The sequence below is a fragment of the Manacus candei genome, unplaced genomic scaffold (genome assembly GCF_025592945.1).
Source record: "Manacus candei isolate 608988 ecotype Guabito, Panama unplaced genomic scaffold, ASM2559294v1 h1tg000028l, whole genome shotgun sequence".
In the NCBI taxonomy this organism is placed as follows: Eukaryota; Metazoa; Chordata; class Aves; order Passeriformes; family Pipridae; genus Manacus; species Manacus candei.
Window position 1 is genome coordinate 16,777,531 of NW_026138076.1, and position 21,784 is coordinate 16,799,314.

The 21,784-nt window shown below is 36.6% G+C and overlaps 1 protein-coding gene across 9 annotated transcripts in view; it reads right to left on the reverse strand.

Moving 5' to 3' along the window:
- TENM3 (teneurin transmembrane protein 3) overlaps positions 1–21,784 on the reverse strand; it is a 418,913-nt gene that overhangs the window by 284,480 nt on the left and 112,649 nt on the right. For 8 of the 9 annotated variants that reach the window (XM_051790404.1, XM_051790402.1, XM_051790401.1 and 5 more), the window contains exon 3: positions 18,392–18,670. In XM_051790404.1, the coding sequence (XP_051646364.1) occupies positions 18,392–18,670 (279 nt within the window). Of the gene's footprint in view, positions 1–11,716; positions 11,879–18,391; positions 18,671–21,784 lie in introns of all 9 variants that reach the window. The other variant, XM_051790395.1, reaches the window with a different exon arrangement.

Consider the following 21,784-nt stretch of genomic DNA (forward strand, 5'->3'; position numbering starts at 1 on the left):
TGCAAGAAAATCACTCCCTGGTGGCAAAATATTGAAAATTCAATTACACTCTGTTTATTACAGGCCTACATTAGGAACTGCATTCATAATAAAGACTTTGATAATACACAAATTAATCGCAGCTCAGGGGAGTGCTTTAGTAACTTTTTTACTCCTTGATGTATTCTTCAATATTAAGTTTTTAATATATCCAGAGAAATACTGAACTGCTTTCTATGAAGCTTTTCAACTAAAATTCCTTAAATACAGCAGCATGATATGTGCATAATGTTCTGAAAGACAAGATCATTTCTATTATAGTTCTTTGAATAAAACAAGGTGTAGATACCAATTTTTAAATACCCTTTAGGCATTTTCCAAATCTTAAGATCATATTTGTGTTTCTATGAAGTATGCTATCATAAAAACATCATTAAAGTCATATAGGCTACAGACTTGCACCGTTTTCTGCATATACTCACATTTACATAAGTGAATACTTTCTTTAAATCTGAGAAAAGCCAGGGACTTGGAGGCATGCATATCCAATTTCTGCAGATATTGCAGATCCGTTTGAAGTGATTGAATAATCTAGTTCCTACTATTCAAGTCATAGCAATTGCACAAAATGCTCCCAAGAAGAGTAGCTAGTTATAAATTCATGCTATGACAACATGTATTGGATACTGTTGAATAATTTAGTTTCTGAACGAATTTAGTCAGCAGTTTGTTTAGACTTTTAATAGTCTATTGCCTACTTTAAAGACTTCTAGTTGCAAGTTCTTCAGCGCAAAGGCTTTAAACTGATGTATTTCAAATCTCTATATGCTTCCTGATTTTAATTGCATTTTGCCATTGAAAGCAGTAAGGCCTGAAGTGGAATAAAAAGTCCATTGTCTCCACATTTAATTTAGTCGTATATGCTACTTGAAAAATGCAAACTCTAGAAAAAAGTACTGAACACATGCACAGTATTCCACAGGTTAGCTGTATCCAATTTTGTTTGAGAGAGATTCCTAAGGAATTCGGGTACCAGTGTTTCATTATCAAATACTGCAGATGTGAAACTTGGTCCTGCCTGACTAGGTTCTATGTTACTCGAGCTCTCTTTGGATCCAAATATCCCACATCTCACTTGTAAAATCCATCCACTTTAGGGTAGAAGTCTTATGTTTTCTGCCTTGTAAAGCGATTACCTGAATCTGCAAAGTACAGTAACTCATAGTGGTGCTCAAGCCACTGACATTTAAAGTGAGCCCAAATGACTGGATCAGACAGGATGTTGGTTCTGCAAGAATATGCCCCAACTAGGACAATCCATTGCGCAGGAGGTAACTGATGATAGCTCTGGTATTTGAAATTGGTTGGAACAATATTCTTGCAGCCTTGTCCAGCTAAGCTCGGACACTTCTCGACAATCAGGAAAAAAACCCCAACACACAGATGAGTTTAGGATGATTAGAAAATAAAGGTATCTGGCAATGAACCCAATTCACAATGAAGTAGAAATTATTAATTTGGTATTCTCTTCTGTGGCAAATGAATCTTTTATAGGTAGGACACTCTCACACTGCCCACACAAACCCCTTCAGCAGCCACACCTAAGTCATCATTTAACTACTTTGAAAATGCCAGATCACTGCAGAAGTCGTGGAAATAGAGACTTTATATGATAAGATCTCCTTGTGAAGCAGACTCCTTCCTGGCAAAGATGAGATGAATGAATGTCACATCCTTTTAGCTTTCAAGTGTGTTGCTTTTCAGGACTTGTTCTCTGAAGTCGTCACAAAAATGACATGCAGAAAAACACTGTGTGGGACAGTTTGACAAATTTCAAAACCTGGAAGAAAGACTGGGTACTTTGTGTTCATTCTAACATCACAAGTATCTGCAAGTTACTCAGCCTGCCTGGTGCATTTGATGTGAAGAGTCACAACAAAGAAAAGAACAAAATCTCCACGTGTTCATGGCATGCAGACACCAAGTTGAATCTTGCTCCATAAAATCAGTCTGAACCATGTAATCAGCCTGTTCAAGTGTTACCTGGAAGGGCAGTATGCAGACTCCAGCCAAACCTGTATATCTTATGAGTGAAGTCTTGAAAGCAGCAATACATTTGCATGCATGATTTCACATTTCCAGCTATCCACATACTGCCTTCATAGGGCTGCACTTTTTTCCATCTCTCAGTCACCTGATTGGTGATGGCTCCAAACAACTCTTATAATCTAGAATAGTATAAGCTGATATGTTACAGCTTTTATGACATTCTGGTTGATCCTGCATGCCTTACATGTCTTCTGGAAACGTCAGTCAATCTGCACATAGATTCGGTCCCCCCTAAAGCACACTTCCAGAACTGATAAATTGTCATGCTTAGCTGTCTGGAAAATCCTTTTTTTCCTATGTCCTGTGTTACAGGCCATGTGGTGAAACTGCAAATGGAATACTTCTCACAAAAGAGCCTTACAAGTTAAAAAGCTGTGCACCAGAAGAGTTTGAAGAAGGGAAGCACCAAAATGAGAAGGTTTACCAACAAGAAATGTATGGATTTATTGAATCTCTTAAATGTTGACATCTGACAGGTTAAAGTCACCCAACATTTCAGAATGAGAAAATAATACGCACACAGGCATTTTCTCTTGAATTCTGCCGTGTCATCATCTACAGCTGCAAAACAAACGAGGCCACTTCTGGTTACAGCAGACTCTGAGGAGGGACTGGGTAGGTGCTGCATAGAAAATACGGCATGGCAGACACGTGTCAGATGCACATGCACGTGGTGTCGGAGCACTCAGCAGAAAAAGGTGATGCTTTGACCAGACAGGGCTGCTACTATGCTTTTGGTGGAATGGGAGGAAAGGCCATTGCTTCACCTAGATGCAATGAGACCAGTACAGATAGTTCCAGAAAGTCAATTTTACCTCCTCTCTCTCATGATTTGTGAATCCTCTGGGAAAATATCAAGCACATTGAACACGGCAGCATGTGCAGCTCTCCAAAACAGGAGAGGGAGACACTTGTGCCCATTTTCTAAAAAAAGAAAATTATTCTTACTTAATCAATAGAATTTGAAGCCTCAGGTTAAAGAGCCCTGACCAAGAGATAAGAGAAAACATAAAAATGGTATTATAGAGGAGTGTGAAAAATGTCAGTACTTGATCAAAGAGTACTGATATAATCAAAAATCAAAAGAATCAATTCAGGAAGTTTGTAGCAATTTAGCCAAAGCCTGTACAAGAATACTAGCTCAGCTGTACTCTGCTATAATGGGAGGTGCCATGCCACCAAAGAAGGGGCAGTAACATCTCTGCTTTTTTACTCTTGTAAAAGTAGGTAAAGTGATAGCAATTTGACATACACTTCAAGAATGTACAAAAATACATGCATTTATTCAGAATGTGCACACACGAGCATCTTAAAATGCATATAATTTGTGCAGTAGTTTTACTGCAATCTCATCTGAAATTATGAGAGATTGTCTAGATTTTTGCACCCATCTTATTTTTTTAGTTGCATAAAATTTAGTGAGATTATTTGCAGGATTCAGAAGCCCTTCTGAATTTATAAAAGTTAGGCCTTTGGCAAAGTTACTGAAAATGTAATTGTATTTTTATTTTTTATACGCACACACACACATACACATATATACACAAGAGATTCCTAACTTATTTAGTTCAAGAAGGTAAAAAAGGCAGAGTTATAAGTTTGATAGACAACAAGCAGTATGATGTTCATTTTTAAGTAGGAAAACAAAATTAGAAAGATAATGTGCAAATGCAGAGACAGCAAATTAGTGACCAAATCAGGATTTCATTGCAGAATCTCTTACTTCAAAGCAAATACTTTGAAGGCTTCCCATATGTAAAGTTCAGAAGAAATTGATAAGCAGAACGAAAGTCACTGGAACCGAAGTTTAGCCGAGCTAACAGTTGAGCTTTAGTAATTACAAGTGATCAGGACACAGAGTCTAACCTGTCTGACCTGAACACACAGCACTGAATCAGTACTAAATTTAATGGACATAATGAACCATTATCATCACATCCAGGAGTATGGTACATTTTTTTTGATTATTTCCACAGACTGCCCAAAACTCAAGTACACTTAGCTTGTGAATGCTGATGAGAGCACAGCCTGAGGTAATACAGACACAAAAACAACTCAAAGATTAGGTCAGGCTTGATTTGAAAAGGAAATATAAAGAAGGACAACAATGGGAAAAAAGGTTGTGGGAGGTTTTTTTTGGGTTGGGCTTTATTTGTTGTTTTTGTTTTGGTTTTTTATTGTTTTCTTGTTTCCTAAGGCAAAAGAGCATGATCACACATTTTGCATAAAAACATATTACACTGTCTGGCTTCTGAACCATTGCTCCATAAAAGCAGAACCAGAGAGTGTGATAAAAAACATTCAGAAAGCCTTGTTTGTTTGTTTGTTTGTTTATATGACCAGAAATTACATATTCAAACCCTACTTTAAAATATTTTAAATCACAAATTTTCAAATAATCAATACTACCAAACAGTTACTTCAAATTCACATTAAAAATTCTGGGGTAACCGGAATCAGTAGGGAACCAGTTCCCCATGAGACATTGTCTCATATTTACCAAGCATAGATATCTTTCTCATTGAAAACAAAAGAGAAATCTCTCAGTTCAATTAACTCTCCAGCCTCAACAAAAGTAACATTGCAGTAGAATCTTTTTTAAAGGAATAATTTATCAGAATTCTCTTTAATGCTTTTTTCATAACATTGAAATACCTCCGAAAAGAGGATGAAAAATTCAATTGTGTAGAGCTGATCAGAGGAACAAAAATCCATTTTGAATGAAGATAAGCTGATTAACTTTTTTTTATAAAAATCAATGCATTTGATACTGCAAAGAACAAAGAATTTGCAGGAAAACAAGAAAAGAATGAACTTTTTTTAAAGAAAATTGCTAACTAAAAGTACATAGAATCTGTTACCATATTTTCAATATTGTTACAGCATTGTTAAATGTGTTCCCTAAATCTCAGAAGTGCAAAAATGACTCTCTGGATAAGGAGAATGTTATTAAAGTCTGCGAAGTGGACACCAGCATTTTCTGGGTAAGTTCACTTAATAGTTTTATATGTTACGTTACATTTGGGAAAAAGGTAAGAACTCTAACTTATCTTTTAAAAAATGTGTCTGGGCATTTGTAACGACTAAAACTGAATTTCAAAATCTATATGTCACAGAGCCGTCTAAGCCACACTTGATAAATAATGCCTTTTATCACAGGGACTTCAACATTATTCTAGTTTAAGTAGGGTTGAAAAATAGATAACTTCCAAGTTAATACATTTTATGAACTCCTAATCGCAGGCAGAAGACAAAAGAATTATTAGAAAGTTGTACATGGCTACACACAGATTGTGGTGAAATCCACTTTTTCAAGTCAGGTTCTGGTCAGCTTGAGACATGGTCTTGCTGGAAATAAGCATTGCAGCTGCTAGAATAGTAAGAAGAGTGGTTTTCCCCATCGACATGAAAAAGTATTTTGGTATTTTTCAGCCAGTAGTTACAGGGCTTAGCTACCCATCTTCTGGCAACCTAAGAAATAACAGAGGAACGACACAACTACATAAAACTGCTTTGGCAGCATCAAGATGGCACAAGAAAACTGCATTGCAGCCAGCCTTGAAGGGATAAAACTGTAAGTGCGTAAGTATCCTCACTGCCCAGAGAAATTTATGAGTTGGACAGAGAGTGAGGTGAACTTAAGGAAAATATTGAGAAGAACTAATAAAAAACCTGAATTCCTGAGTTTAACCTCTGCCTGACAGGTCGCCAACAAGCAACACTTAGGTGGAGTAGTCACAAGTCATTCCTTTCATGCCGAGAAGGCAGTCACTTTGACTTTGTTTGCTCCCTGTATGAAGTCAAATGCTGCTGCATTTTTTATGTCACGGGGATCGTTGGATAGGAACAAAAAGAGGAATATGAACTCTCTTTTTGCTTTGCTATTCATAGCCTAATGGCCAGCAAATCCCAAAACATTCTGATAAATTGCATTTTGGGTTAGGGCAGCAATACTCAAGACATTCAAGAAACTTCAGCCTCAAAAACAATACAAACTGTCTTCCAGGAGATTATTAGCACTGTGTAAATAAAACCAAAGTCTGCTGAGGAACTACCAGATCCTGAAACTAGAACTGTGTATAGGAACTGCCAGTAAATTTAAGTAACTAGCACAGCTATTTGGCACCTTAGAGCTTTTCCTTTGAAACTAAAAGGCTTGTGGCTATAGATTCCCTCTACTCCACAGTATTTCCTGCTGTATTTTGACAGAGCAAACCTCAATTTTCAGTAAAATATAGAAAGGAAATGAGAAGGAGGGGGAGTAACAACCACAAAAATATGAACCAATTTGTCCATCCATCCATTTCTTCTCTGCACCATCTACACACAACAGGACAGATATAAATTCAGCAAATGCACTAGCTGAACAATTCTAGAGCCAGGACTTCTGGTAAGATCCCCCATCATTTTGCAGCTGCAGAAGGAATCAATGAAAGACAGCTGAAGCACAACACAGCTAATCTAACGAGCAAACGTGAGTCTGGGAACAATAGACTTATATGCTGAGCCTACTTCTATATCAAGTCTTTCTGTGAATTTAATCAACATTCTCTATACTAATTTGATTTTTCTGGGAAAGATTTTCAATAGCACTTCTATGATTTAGAAGCACAGGTCCTATTACAACTCACGAGGATGTGAGGTCTAAATCTCCAGGGCGCTTTTAAAAAAATCTCACTCTACCTGTAAAATGGAAAAACAATCATTGCTTTCTGCCTTCTAACTACACTGATACAAGGACTAATAGGAATATTCAGCATTGCCCCTGCGTGAACTCCTCACTTTTCCAAGACTCGAGAGGCTAATATAACCTTATCATGACTTCAGGTCAAAAGATTGAGTCTAATGGACCAATGGAAGGAATTAATTTCAGACCTCAGGACCTTTAATTGAGAACAGATGGTGCCTAGTCCCTATAAATTTAAAGTCTGGGGCCTGTTAACAAAAGCATCTAATCTCATCTCAATTGCCATAAGCAGCCAGGATCCAGCAATATTGAGTTTACAAAACAATATAACAATCTCCTAGAACTCCACTGAAAGCAAACAAGCAGCAAAGACAGTTAATGAAAAAGACGTCATATGTTCTCTGCAGCTAAAGTAGTTAAGGGAATGAGCAGTAGAATTCCCCACTACTGAGTGCAGCTTTTAAGCAATTTTAAATAAATCTCCTTATAGAGTATACAGCAATCATGCAATGAAGAATTTAGCAGCCTGAACAATTCTAGTTAAATCTACATGGAAGGAGACTGGATACTATTCATTTAACTAAGGCCATTTCTTTCAAAGTCATTTTGACCCAGATATCTTGGAAACTTTGAATATTCAAAAGAACTTAAAAGATTAGAAACTATCTTGATATATTCAATATCCATCTTCAACAGCAGGCAGAAAAGACAATTCTGAAACCCTATCAAAGAACTAAATTTTGCCCAAAAATATCTTACACTTCTCATTTCTGCTATTTTTCTTCAAACAGCACAAGTGACCAATACAGTTGGGTTCAGTGAAACCCACTACAAAAACAAATTTAAGTTTTGTAGACAAACAAAGCAACTCAAACTCTTTAGTCTGCCACAGGTGCAGACTGAGACTTCATAGTATTAGTCATCAGCAATTATCCAAAACAATTTATTTGTAACTTTAAAGTAGTTTATAGAAGTATTACATTTATTAAACCCCAGTGATTGGAGGGGGGAGCAAATCTCTTTCTCCAGCATACAGTATTTCAACTGGCAGATGTGTTACACCAGTTCCTTTGCCCATGCTCATGATTGCACATGGATTCACCAGGAAAATGCTCTGAAGTTTCTAGGTCATTTGAAGAAGAAACAACCAATCTTCAGCCCTATATGTTTAATCTGTATGAAAGCCACATGTATGAGCTGTAAGAAAAAACGTATAAGAAAAGTTGTTGTAAGGATAGCCATATATATGCACACATAGCCATATACACGCATTTATTAATATATTTCACCACAAGACAAAAAGTAACCATAATGCAGTCAACCAGAGAAATCATCCTGTTGTCAGTCTCTTCTCTGTCGTGGCCTGACAATCAAGAACCAGGATTTCCCAGGTCAGTAGCTTCTTTTTCTGCTGCAAATACTGCACCAAAGATGGAAATGCTCACATTTTGTCTCAGATGTACCTAGTCAGAAGCCACAGTAGCCCAGGGAGAGATTCGCAGCAGCAGTACAGATCTGGCACAGCAGCTGCACAGAATCTTCAGACTCTGGGAAAACTGTTATATATTATGGACATTTTAGAGCAGATATGAGATACACACACCTACTAAACATTTGTATATTTGTAATTTAATCCATAAGGGTTTCCCTTCATCTTTCTTTACTTGATGCTGTGGGTTCACAAATGTGAAATTTAAAAAAAAAGAAATAATATCAAAGTAAGATATTGATATGAATTTTGCAAATTTCCATGTACTATACAGAAGCCACAATAATCACAGCAGTCATCAAAGGCCTTTCCACTGAAAGGTTTCTAAGGTAGAGTGAAAAAAAAATTGTTCTTCCTAGTTTTAGTGAGCTAAAACCACATTTCTTCTTCTTTACAATTACAGGTGAAAACAATAGATAATTAAACACAAACCTGATATAACTAAGGAAAAAATGGTATACTGAATGGGCAGGGATAAGGAGTATGTGGAATAAAAATCAAAACCACCGCTTCTTATCAAGCATTTCTTTTTCTGAGATTTGAGACTTCATCCTCTTCTCACCTTAAATCAATAAAAGCAGCTTAAATTTTGCCAACAGATCAGTATATTATATAGACCAAAAGAAGTTCTGAACAGTTTCATCCACATATTAATAATTATAAAAAGAATTAATTTTCAAATCTGACTTGAAATTTAATTCTACAGTGAATTCTCATTTGAATCAAAGAAAAATAAACTTTTTATCCAGAAAACATCAAAGTAAGTAATTACATGGGTTTAATAAGAGTTAGTTTCAAAGAACTATCTATTCCAAAAGCCTTTGCAGCTTTCTATAAAAAAGAAATCTTCTTGATAGATTTTCTCTGGCTGTTATTTGACCAGCATACAAAAGCTGTCAACTGTAATTATTACTGATACTCTTACAATAGCACAACCTATGTTTATTTTAAAGTTGAAATCATTATTAGATTATTTCTCAATATGACATATTTAATTATAAAAGTAAATGCAACTAAAATCTTATTGCAAATCAAAATTAGATAAAGCTTAAAAAACACCTTTAAAACAATTGAATATGAATAAGCCTGCTTTTTATATAGAACAGGTATTATTCAAACTTTACCTCTACCATTTCTTTGGTTTTAGTTGATGAATATAATAATATCTATCTATATATATGTACGTATGCCCACCCCCCCACACTGTATCAAAATAACTATACAAGAAATTAAGAAAATGGTAGTTGAGAAACTTTCTTACAAATGACAAAAAATCAAATAGTATCACAGCTGACAGATATTTTTTCCTCCTTTTTATTCTAATAACAATTATGTCAATAAATCTGATTCAGCAAATATTTTCCTCTCTAATTCATTAATTGAAACCATTTATTGCTACCACCGTTATTTTTCAAGGACATAAAAACCACATTCCAAATCAAAGCAGCAGAGATTATTGGTTTATAGCTGTGCAAAGCATGCTTTACTCTCATAGCAACGCCACAATTAAAACATAACTTAGATGAAAAAGAGTTGTTTGCTTTAAGGTTTCTTTGCAGAAGTACATCCAGAACGACACATTTTGTTTAGGGGAACTGAAAAGCAATATTTTTATATAAAACTTATAATAAGAAAAAAAAGTCTATGAAAAGTTACCCATTTCCAATTAGAAGAAAAAACTATATAAATATTAATATTATATTACGTTGTGGAGCAACATTTTTATGGCCTTAATTTTCTCAACATGCTTCCTGCTTATTAATTTTTGGTTTGAATAAAACAAATGACTCACAAAAAACAAAACCAGAAAGGAAGTGAAGAATTTCTATTGTCCACCCTCTTCCACAAAGACCAACAGTAACTACACCAGCACTTAAAAATTGTTTTAGAAAATATGTTAGATTATTAAATATCCGCATCTCTTTCAGCAATCTCTTTCACTGAGCTACTCTTGGAATGCCATTGTCTGACTAACTTGTACTTTTTGCTATTCACACTATTTGCCTCTGGCCCTATTTGCCATATGTGGCCTTTGTAACAGCAGCAATATCTAGACAGAACACAGTAGGCACAGCAGGCTACGTTCTCCCAATCTGTCCTAGTGTCATGTGTTTAAAACTACTGATCATGCTTGTTAACCTTTCTCTAAGCCTCCCGTTGTCTGGCATTTTCCTCAAAATAAAGTCCCAAGACCAGTCACAAATGCGGTTATTTCTGTCTGCACTGCACTGATGCAGTAGCAGAATTATTTGAGTAGGCACATTATAAACTCATGGAAGAAACAGTTACATACCACAGAAAACACTCCTGACCAATAACCACTATGACCTTGAGGTGACGGCTATGCAGGGGGAATACATACATGTTTCCTGGACATGCAGGATGGGGAATGGAGAAGCGAAAGATCAACCACAGCTGAGAAGCCCTCAGAGGAAAAGCGAGCTCTTAGGCACCATGTTTGCACGACGGGCATACACAAGTCCAGGGGCCCAGACAGGAGGCTGTCATTGAAAGGCCACTGTCTGATTCCTTGAAATGTCATGGCAATGGAGGAAGGCTCCTAATGACTAGTCAGAAGACTAAGGGCATGTTATCTTCAAGATGGGTAAGGAGTATATGTGGAAGTAGAGGCAGTCAGCCTCACCCCAGTCTCCCAGGGAAGATTATGGAACAAGTACTGCTGGAGTCATTCTTCATACACCGGGACAGGCCTCCAGGAAAAGAAAGTGAATGAGAAGAGCCAACATGTACTTACTTACTAAAGGCAAATCACACCCAAAAAACCTGACTGCTCATTAGGCTAACGAACAGCTAATCTCAGTCAACAAAAGGAAGGCAGTAGATATTGTTTTCCTTGACTTTAGCAAGACTTTCAACATGGTCTCCCATAGTATCCTGGTAGCCAAACTGGAGAGAGATGGACTGACTGGGTGAGTTACAAAGTGCAGTTTGTGGAAAATCGGTTGTATGAAGAGGCTGAAAGAATAGTGTTTTGTAGCGCAAAGAGCAACTGTTGGTCGACATTACTGGCATTCCTCAGGGGCTAATATTGGGATTGATAGTGTTTTATGTCTGTACTACATTTAACATATTGAGAATTAATAGGATGGAATGTGCCCTTAGCAAGTTTGTGGATGATACCAAGCTGGAAAGAGTGATCAACACACTGCAGGGCAGGATTGTCTTTCAGAGGGATCTCAACAGGCTGTAAGAATTGGCTGAAAAAAACCTCATGAACTCCAAAGGCAGTATAACCACATCTAACAGTACTAGCTGGAAGCCTGCTGGAAAGCAGCTTTGCAGTAAAGGACCTGGGGAGTCACTGTGGACAAGTTCAGCAGTGTGCCCTTTCAACAATAAGGCCTAACCACATACTGGGTTGCATTCAAAAGAATGGAGCCAGCATACCACGGAACCATTAGTTCCTTTTAGTCAGCATTTGAAGACCTTACCTAGAGTACAGTATTCCATGTGGGGCTTGCCAGTCCAACACTGACAAACTGGAATGAATTCAGTGAAGGCTGCCCATGATGACTGGAGCGCATACAACTTGAGGAGAAGCTGAGGGAGCTCGGAAGAGGCAAAAGGCGGAAATCTAACTTTGGTGGTCACAACTGCAGCAAGAGAAACTCTGATTAGATATAAAGAGGAAAAAAATTCCCAATTAAGTTGGTTAAACACCAGAATAGTTGCCTTGAAATGATGTGCTCTCTCTCTTGCAGATTTCAAAACTCTACTGAACAAGACTTTGAGCAAGCTCACCTAAATCAGTCTTTGCACTTGTATTTACTGAACTGCATTTTTTCTTGCAGAATTATTTCTTCAGGTTACATCCTGTCCTATGTGATTCTTTCTGAGTTACAACATTCTATTTGCATTATCTAAGTCATTAAGAAAATCTCAACACACTACGTGGCACATTACTTGATTCAACTTGTCAGTTCATGAAGTAATGATAATTATTTCCTGTGGATTTTTCCAGTAAGTTGTACATTTGTCTTGTAATAATGAACATAGACCTCATCTTCCTATTCATGAGTATGTCAGGAGTGAGGCAGCGTCAGAAGCCCCCCCCAGTATCAAAACACCTTTTACTACTAGCATCTGCTCCATTTTCCTTATCAAGGAGTGGCTTACACTTTCACAGAAGGAAAGCACTACACCTTGACAAGACTCGTTTAGTACAAACACATACTTATTGTTAAGAAGCATAAACTTTTCACAATTTTTTTCTTGGGTGTTTCCCATCTAACTGATTGGGCACTGATTCGTCCTCCTTTTTACCTTCCAGAACCATATCCATCATCAGTGGTTTCTCAAACATGAATCATAAAAAGCCCAGAGGCTGTAGACACTCTATACATGCAGGACAAAATTTATTTACCTATGTAATCTGTAATCCTTTATTTAAGAGTATAAGTGTTCAGTTACTCAGGTAGCAAATGCTGAAACTCAAACAACCAGAAGAAAACACATCAGCAATATAGTCTTCCTTCACTGTTAAGTAATAAATCAACTCTGTCTTTTCCCTTTTCTTAGCATTCATATTTCTCTATAACACTCTACTTTTTACTGATCATGTCTCAATTTTAATTGTATGCTTGGATTTCCCCAAAGTCCTCCTGAAGCATCTTTGTAAGCTCCTCCTCAAAAATTTGACCTTCCTTCCTTTTTCTGCATTTTTTTTCTTAAAACTCAGATATGTGGAGAAATCCTGAGCTATGATAGTTGGTCTTTAGATACCTCTTCCACCACTCCTTAAAATTAGAAGGATTTATAAGCTTAACAGCCAAAAGTGAATTCTCTGAAATTTTGTGCTTTGATTTGTTTTCCCTTACAGACTCCAATTCTAATTTTATTGCTGTCAGCAGTTGTTAAACCTAGAGTTCCTGCACATCAGATTTGTCTAAGTGTTGCCAAAGAGCCTCATCCTCTGGCCTGTGTTCTGTACCAGGCTCCCATGGTGAAAGCATAATTAAGATGGTCCTTTGGAATCTCATGCTTTTCCTCAACAGCAGGTTTAGTGAGACTTAAACCTCTGAAATCTATGAGATCCCAAAAAGTTACTGCAAAAAGGTCAGCCCAGCTGTTGCCATCAGCCAAAGGAATTATGAACGTGATTTTCAACTGCATTAACAGTGAATGCTAAGAAGATAATTAATTGAAATATATCCACTAAACTATAATCATAATAGAATCTGAAAATTTGCATAACTATAGAAAACTTATGATAATATTGCAAAAAAACAGATGACTACTTTTGTTTATGGATTTCTGTTCCATGCCTCTGTAACCAAAGAAAAATTTGTACACCTATTTATATATTAAATATTATTTCAGAGCTGACTGCTGTCAACAATAAAACAGACTGATTTCCTGGACAAGAAATTTCTTAGCAGCAAAGCAAGATTTAAGAGGTATTGGCATGCTCAATGAGAAGTAGACAATTTCTGGATGGAACACTATGGGAAAGAGTGAAGAAGCTGTAATTGGTGATATGGGAGTAAGATGAGGACTAACTCACCAGCTACGTGGCTGGTTTCGATCCGCAGGCTCAGCATTTGGTTGGCATGTACCAAGCAGCTCTTATTCAATAGAGTTTATTTAAATCAAGTTTTGGGCCTTATCATAAAGAGAGACGTTAAATGGGTGAAAACGTGTAACACTACTTCCTGAATTATGTGCATTATTTAAGAATACAGAGTTCAGGTATATGTTACAGATGAACTGGGTTAGAGAGAAGAGATTTAAAATGTCTTGACAAGTATCTTACCAATGTATTTCTTGGGCTTCAGATATCTGAATGCCAGTAAATTCATCATTCTGGAAGGACAAGAGAATATTAGGTTCACAAGAATGCTGTCTTTAGAAACTGTCTGAACTTGGAGAGCAAACAAGCAGGTGCTCACACATCTGATAAACTGATATTTTCTCTTTATAGAAGCTCTCAGCAATGAACATTCTACCAGCAATACCTACTTTTCTGTAGCTGTGAAAAATCGGTTCAAGTTTCAAACCATTTATCTAACCAATTCTGAATGACTGCCTGAGACCATGAACTTACACTTCCTCTCTCCCTTTATTCTTTTTATTTTGTTACATCCTGATCTCCCCTGGTCTTCTAACACCCATCAGTGCAAAACTCTCACTAAATAAAAAAAAAATAATCCCAATATTCTAGTGCCATCAGAAGTACTTTCTATGTGCCCAGGTAGTCTTCGTGGTTGTCAGCTATGTGGTATGCATGCCTCTGGAGCACCCCACTCTTTCTCACAAGCACTGTCACTACTGCTTCCAAAGGAGTAGAAAGTGACATGGACTTGACATAAGTCTTGAGTCTTATATATGAGTGACATTCCAATCAGAATCGCTGCCACAGCCTGACTTTCAGGCCAGCACAAAAAGTGCATACAAAACTGATCAAATAACTTTACAGGGATAAATAATAATAAGGTGCTGCACTTTTGGAGTAACTTGCTCAATTAGCTTTCATGTCTTGCTTTTTAACCTTCTGATGTCTCATTAAGTCAGAGATTGCAGTTTAATGGATTTAAAAATAATTTAAATATGTAAGTGGATTCTAAGATATCTTAAAAATATATTGACCCTTTAAGGAAATGGGCCATTTGAAGCCTAACTACAGCTTCTAGCTCATACTCTGCTGGAATATTTATCCAGTTTAAAAGACAAATTTAGTAATCTTAGAATATCTTAACAACATAAAGAGACTGGCTGCTTGTATTTCAAAGCGACAGCTCCTAGCACAATTACCAACATAAATTTCTAGATGCAGCATTTATGAAACAACTTGCAATGGGAATGGAGAAGAAAGCCTGAAGAAACATCTCGGTGTGCTCCAACCAATACACCATACTGTACGTGACACTGGTAGGTTATCCAGATTAACGGATGCAGGTCCTCCTTCAGGGAGGCTGACATGACAAATCTCTCAGAATATGATGCCAAGAGTCATATATGGAACTTGAATGAAGTAAAAGAAAAATATTTCTATTCAGAATTATTTACTGAGCACTAACCTAAAACTTTGATGTGAGAATACATCTATAAACCCTATGTTTGATAAACCTTGTATTTTTTTCTTAAAAAAAAAAAAATCTACTGGCATTCATGGTATGTTCTTAGTATATATAAAATTTTGCAACTTGATCATGTGCAATGTTATTTGTTTAAAGAAACTTCTAAACATCCCAATATTATTTACAAATTTAAGTCACTTTTTTAGGATCTTAGAAACATTTTGTTAAGACCTGACAAGTAAAAGTATTTTCAGCAAACTATGCCACTTACTTAACTATGCAACAGAACTGCAAGTTTTGCTTCCTGAGGGATATGCAATCCACAATTATTTCAGAAGAGCAAATATACACAATGGTTACAAGGAAGGAAAGGAAATGGTATTTTATTGCCAAGCTCCTCTTCTTGCCTAACTTGCAAGAAAGCAAACCCCAAGTACTTCATCAAATTGTTAATCCTGAGGTCAAAGATCTATAGGATAAGTCAAAGTTATCATCACCCTGACAAGTCCAATTAACTCCAATAATGTCTGCTTATGGACATGGACTATTTAAACAATGAATAGTTTTACTGGGATCACTCAAATAATGAGGCCTTTACTTGAGGAAAGTGTGATCTGGTGGTGTTGTGTTTTGTTAATCATAACTGGTTGCTCCTTATTCACCTTAGAGATAAACCTGCTCCATAGAAATGCATTTACCTGTAAAACAGTTCCATCAAAATTCAGTCAAGAATCTTTCACACACAACAAAGGGGGATGCAGTGCAGTGCAGACCTGTTGTAACTCTACTTTTGGTTTCGTAGCCTTATCAGGTTTGTCAGATTTTAACAGTATACTGGCACAGCTGTTAACTTTAGGCCATAAATTAACAAAACTCACATCTGCAGTTTAGTCCTTTGATTAGGGCACCTGCTCCTGCCAGGGCACTACAGGTGCCAACTTAAAACCAACTTCCTTGGTTTTAAGTGATTTTTTTTTCTTTTTTATATTCTACTGTGAGGATTAAACATACGGAATTCCAACTACGTGTATAAAACGATTTCTCAGCCAAGTCTTCCATGTTCAGTGGGAACAAAAATTCAGAGAAAAATACCAAAGAAGATCAAGCTTTTCACCACTCTAACACTGCCACTGAAACAGCAGCCCGTGACATGGTCCACATTATATATGTTTCATAACCCTAGGGGACTCTCAAACCATCAAAATTTCATTAGCCTCACAGCAGTCCCAGTATATTCTTAAGTTGGACTGCTGGCCTCCCTATTAATAAATAAATCAACTGTAATCCTTTTTAGTGGCTAAACTCTTCACTGAAGTTGTATCAAATGCCAGACATTCCTTGCATGATTTTAACCACTGCAGAATAATGTATTTGTTAACATATTGACAGTCTTCTCACACATGAAAAAACAAAACACTAACTTTAAACTGATGGAGGAAGTTTTGGCATATCGCAATCGACAATTTGCCTTTTTAAAAATTGTAAATATAAAACCTATTAAAAAGTATAGCAAACCTATGGTACTTCTGAAGCAGTCACCTCTGTGGTAATGTAAAGATATGGCTTTCTATGGAAATAGTCTATTTGCATGCATGTGTATATAAATCCATATTTTCAAGATCATTAACCTAGGGTTTTACAAAAGGTTCAAGAGACCTTTCAAAAGGAAAAATCGCAGGACTGCTCAACAATTTATTCTAGATTGCTTTGCAGTCGAAATATCAAACATTATCCCACAGAAACTTCACTGCCAAAAAGCTTTAGGCAAGTACTCTTGTGCTCCTCTTTCAGAACTTGCCTTTGACTCAAAAAAAGTTTTCCAAGCATGACACAAGACACCCATGAACACAGAGCTGTCTGCTCAGGTACCGTGGAGCATTCAGTCCAACACAAAAAGGAGGGTCCCATTTGAGACAGCTGTTTTGCACAGGCATCTTCAGGTAGAACCAGCCACCAGAGGAAACAACAACTGTGAATAATACCAAAATATAGCTTTGGTTTTGTTTTCTCAAACTGAAGTTAAAATAATAAATAGGAAAAATTAAACTTTATTGCTTGTAGTTTAAAATAAAAACACACTGTTCTTTTAGGGATTATCATACATACACACCTACATTGCTGTTTCCCACAATGTGTTACAGCTATTGCCAGAGGATAGCAATAAAACTGCTCTGACTTTTGTACAGCTGAACAGACAGGTTTAATAAATTAATAAAATTACACGTAGACATGCAGGCAATAGCCATCACTAATTTTCATTGTCACTCTTCTTTTTAATTTCCTCTTGAATTTGTCATGAAGTTAACAGAACAATCATTTTAATTCCAGTAAAGCTGAAAAACTTCTACAGGTAAAAAGAAGATCTGTGCATTTAGCATTTAACAACCCGTTAGATTCTGTTCATAACGTCAAGAGGAAGTAAAAAAACTTTGAAAAGCTTTAAAAATGAATCAGTCAATTGTATTAACCTATATTCATTTAACCACTAAGACTTAATATACAATGGTCATATCCCACATCCTACAAAGCTTCTGTTAAGATTTTTGTTATAGATTGTAATTGCACAGTAATCCAGTCCCACTAGCACATCCAAGGCCACATGTCCCTCTTCACCACAATTCCAATTCCTCATCAGCTAAGAAGTTTAAAGCACAATCAAATTTCTTTTCCAATCACATGAGTCCTGTTAATAGGCTATTCTTTGCATTCATTCATTCATTCTAGATTCTGCAGCTTCTCCAAGATGTCTTGAAGAACAGTTTACAATGAAACTTTTGAATGCAAGTTGGCTTGGGGAACAACTTTATTACCGCTAAGCTGTTCCCCAGAGGGTAACAGGTGACTTGGCCTGAGACAATAATAATCTATTTTTGTGATTAAACTCTTTCAAAATTACAGCTAAAACATCACACCCAAAGGTTGCATTAGTTAGGACTGACACTGAATATTGACTTTACTGGAAGAGGAGAGGGGGAAAAAAAGAAGGTAAATAATTCAAGGCCATTCCTTTAATGATTTAAAATTACTGGGTGTCAACCAAAACAGCAATGAAACATTAATTCATATAGGGGCATATGTGTAAGAACTTACCATTTTCACTGTCGGACTTGTTTTCATGTTCGGTATCAGTCAGAGTGAGGGCTGAGTTGGAACGGCTCGACAGACAGGAACTGCGCCCTGATTTGACCCCCCTGCCCCAAAGTCTCATGGCATGCTCTGGAGACATCACTCCTTCATTTTCAGTATCAGCATCTGACCCTGCACTGATAGAGTAACCTCTGTGGGGGAGCCCCATTTCCGCACAAAATGCCAGTCCTCGACGAGCTGCTGGTTCACAAACTCCTAACTGCCTTAGGGTAAAATTCTGTCCTGATTAGGGGAAAAAAAGATAACAAAAGGTGAGAATTTTTTAATTATTTTGTTTTAAAGAATCTAAAAGTTAAAACTCTTCACATGTATAATTGTTGTCTCAGATATCACATAAGGTGTTTAGTCAAAGCTCTGTCTGTACTACAATCAAGTGGATTCTTTTGTCTCCAGCTCTCTGCAGTGCCCATTTTCATTCACAGTAGACCTCAGCACTGTTTTGTCAACTGCTTAAACACATCAAAAGTGCTCCTGGGTAGCAAATAAACAAAACAGAACCTGTTAACTAAGAAAAGCCAATTCAGTACATGAAAGGATTAAAAATAAATTATAAATTTTTTACTTTTTTTTTTTAATTATCTTCCAAAGCACTTAACAGGGTATTTGTCAGGATTTTTAGTTGGTTGGTTTTGAAGTGGTTTTTTTGTTTGTTTACTCTGGTTAGAGGCCAAAGCACCAGGCTATTTTCCCCATGCAGATGTCCCCTAATGTGACAATGGGAAAGCTAAATGGGAATCAAACTCAGCTGGTTATTTGATCCCTCTGCCATACTTTAATACGCAAATACAAATAAACAGAAATATGGCCACCCGTTACCTGCAAGTACTACAGAAAAGTTGTTATTTTTTGCGTCACCACATTTTGAGAAGCATTTTTCACTTTTACTGCTGAAGCAGAGTCTATGCATTTTAACAGACTTTTAGCCTCTGTTTTGGGGCAGAGCAAGAGACATAAGTGAATCCCAAATGATTGTATTAATAAATTAGGTGCAATAAACTTGTGACACTTCAATAACTTAGAGTGTCTAAATTATGCGACACTCAAAAATGACTGCCTTTTTAATGGCTGTGTCTTCATCTTACTTTTATGTCTGTAAATTTAAGACATTTTATGATATATAGACGCTTGGCAAGCTCCTTTGCATGCCTATACCCATAATGCTTTTCCACCCTAGCCCACAATTATTTCATAGCTCTGAGAACAAATTAGAACATATATTCAATCTTTGAATCTGACAAGCATCCTAATTTCTCCAAAATTAGTCACTTAACACAAAAACACAGTAGCAAGATAATTAAAGCTTATAATATGGCAAGAACAGAATCCTATCAATGAGAAAGTAATAGAATTGCAGAAGTGTGAATACAGAAGTGTAAATAATTCCTGAAATATTAAGAGTTAATGCACTGGTCACTGAGTTTTTTTAAGTGATCTATTATTTTATTGCTGCAATCACATGAAGCTGTTGCTATAATTTTCTTAGCAGCCAGAACCATAAAAGAATTCTGACAATGACTTTCATAAATAATAAAAATCAGTTACTACAATTAGGTAAAAATCTAAGTATTTATTATGCACGCGTGAATATATTATTTTAATGAAAATATAGCTGGGGAGGTAAATATAAAGGAGTAAGCATATCCATGACTATGTCTGAACAGTGTGAAACGTATAAGAAAAGGGATTACCATGCATACTGATAGTATCTTGTAATTTTTTTAAGCTGTCATGGTATGTGAATTTTCAAGTTTTATGAGAGCTGAAACTAATCAGCGAAGGAAACAGGCCAAACAAACCGCCCAGTGGTAATAGGGTCAGAGCTGAAAGTAGTAAAGTGTCTAATATGCTTATTATTATTTTGCATTTTGATATACATACGCTAAGGGTGACAGTCTAGAACACTAGTTTATGTGTTTGGTACATTATCATGTGAACCTACATTTTCAAACAGTTGCCTCAAGTCAGATACAAGTATAGGAGAAGCCTATGTGCACGAGTGTATGTATACAGGTGTCTCTACACATATGGAGGGGCTAAGGTGTATACACAATTGCACACGCAGTATCTCATTTGTTCTAACAAAAGGAGGCTTGAGAAGCAAAATGGAATGGAAAGAGGTATTTTTGACCAAAGACAAGGTTACCTAAACCACTAACAAAACTGCTGTTGACTTCAATGCTGCAAGCTGTTATTCCTATGGTCCCCATAACCTTACAGAGCTGAGATGTGAAGGTGAGGAAGGATGCAGACAGAAACAAAAAGCGCCTCTTTAGCCACAACAGGACCAGCTGCAGCGGCTGAGCATCACAACCTGCAGGTCTTCTGCCAGCCTGCACCACACACTCCAGGCTTCCCCAACTGCAAAAACAGCCTCTTTGCACTCATGGAGAGATCTGTGCAGGCATAGTGATTTGAAGAGACTATTCCCCACACATACACACTTTTATCTTCCTCTTAAACACTTATTTTTAGGAGAAACTACTTCAGGCATTATATAACAACATCTTCTTTGATCTTTCTAGGAGAGTCGGTATCAGGCACAATATACCACCTCTACCATCTATTAATGTATTTTATTTTTTTACTTTAAGTTTACAACAGCCTACCTCCACATAAAATATTTTCTTCTTTTTTCCCCCTCTTATGAATGCTAAAAAACCCCCCACCAAGATTGCATGTCATAGGGCCAAAACAGAAAAGCGAACCAGTTTTGAATATTGCTTTCTCATCCCATTCGATATATTAGAGTTTTTCACTACACTAAGAAGTTTTACAACATATCCCAGAAATGTTGTAACAGCTTTAGAATCATCAGGCTACATAATCTTCTGAATTAAAGCTTTCCTAAGAGCTTCACTAAGAGGATTGTACTCCATGTAAGTTGCCTACACAAATGAAAAAACAAAACAAAAAAACCCCAAACAATCCACAAACGCCAAACTGAAAAGTTGATATGGAAAAATAAAAATATTTATTTGTGTAGGAATTTATATCCCAAAGGAAATTATATATATGTAATAGAAAAATTTTACATCACCTTAAGATTCCTGAACAATGAAAACAGGAAATCTTTCAGCATCCCGTGGAAGCTGAACACAGCTGGGACCCAGACCTAGTGGGTAGCAGACTAGCTGGGAGCTTTTACCTGATAATGAAAAATACTATGAAATTAAAATAAAAGCTGAAAAGGAGGTTGTAGGAGCTTAGTGGGGGAAAAAAGAGCATGAAGAGAGGATGTTCTTCTTGTGTTTGTAGATTTTCTAATTAGCCTTTCCAGAATGACTTCCATGTCGGGGATTTAATCATCAGTTTCTTACACTATACACACATTTGCAA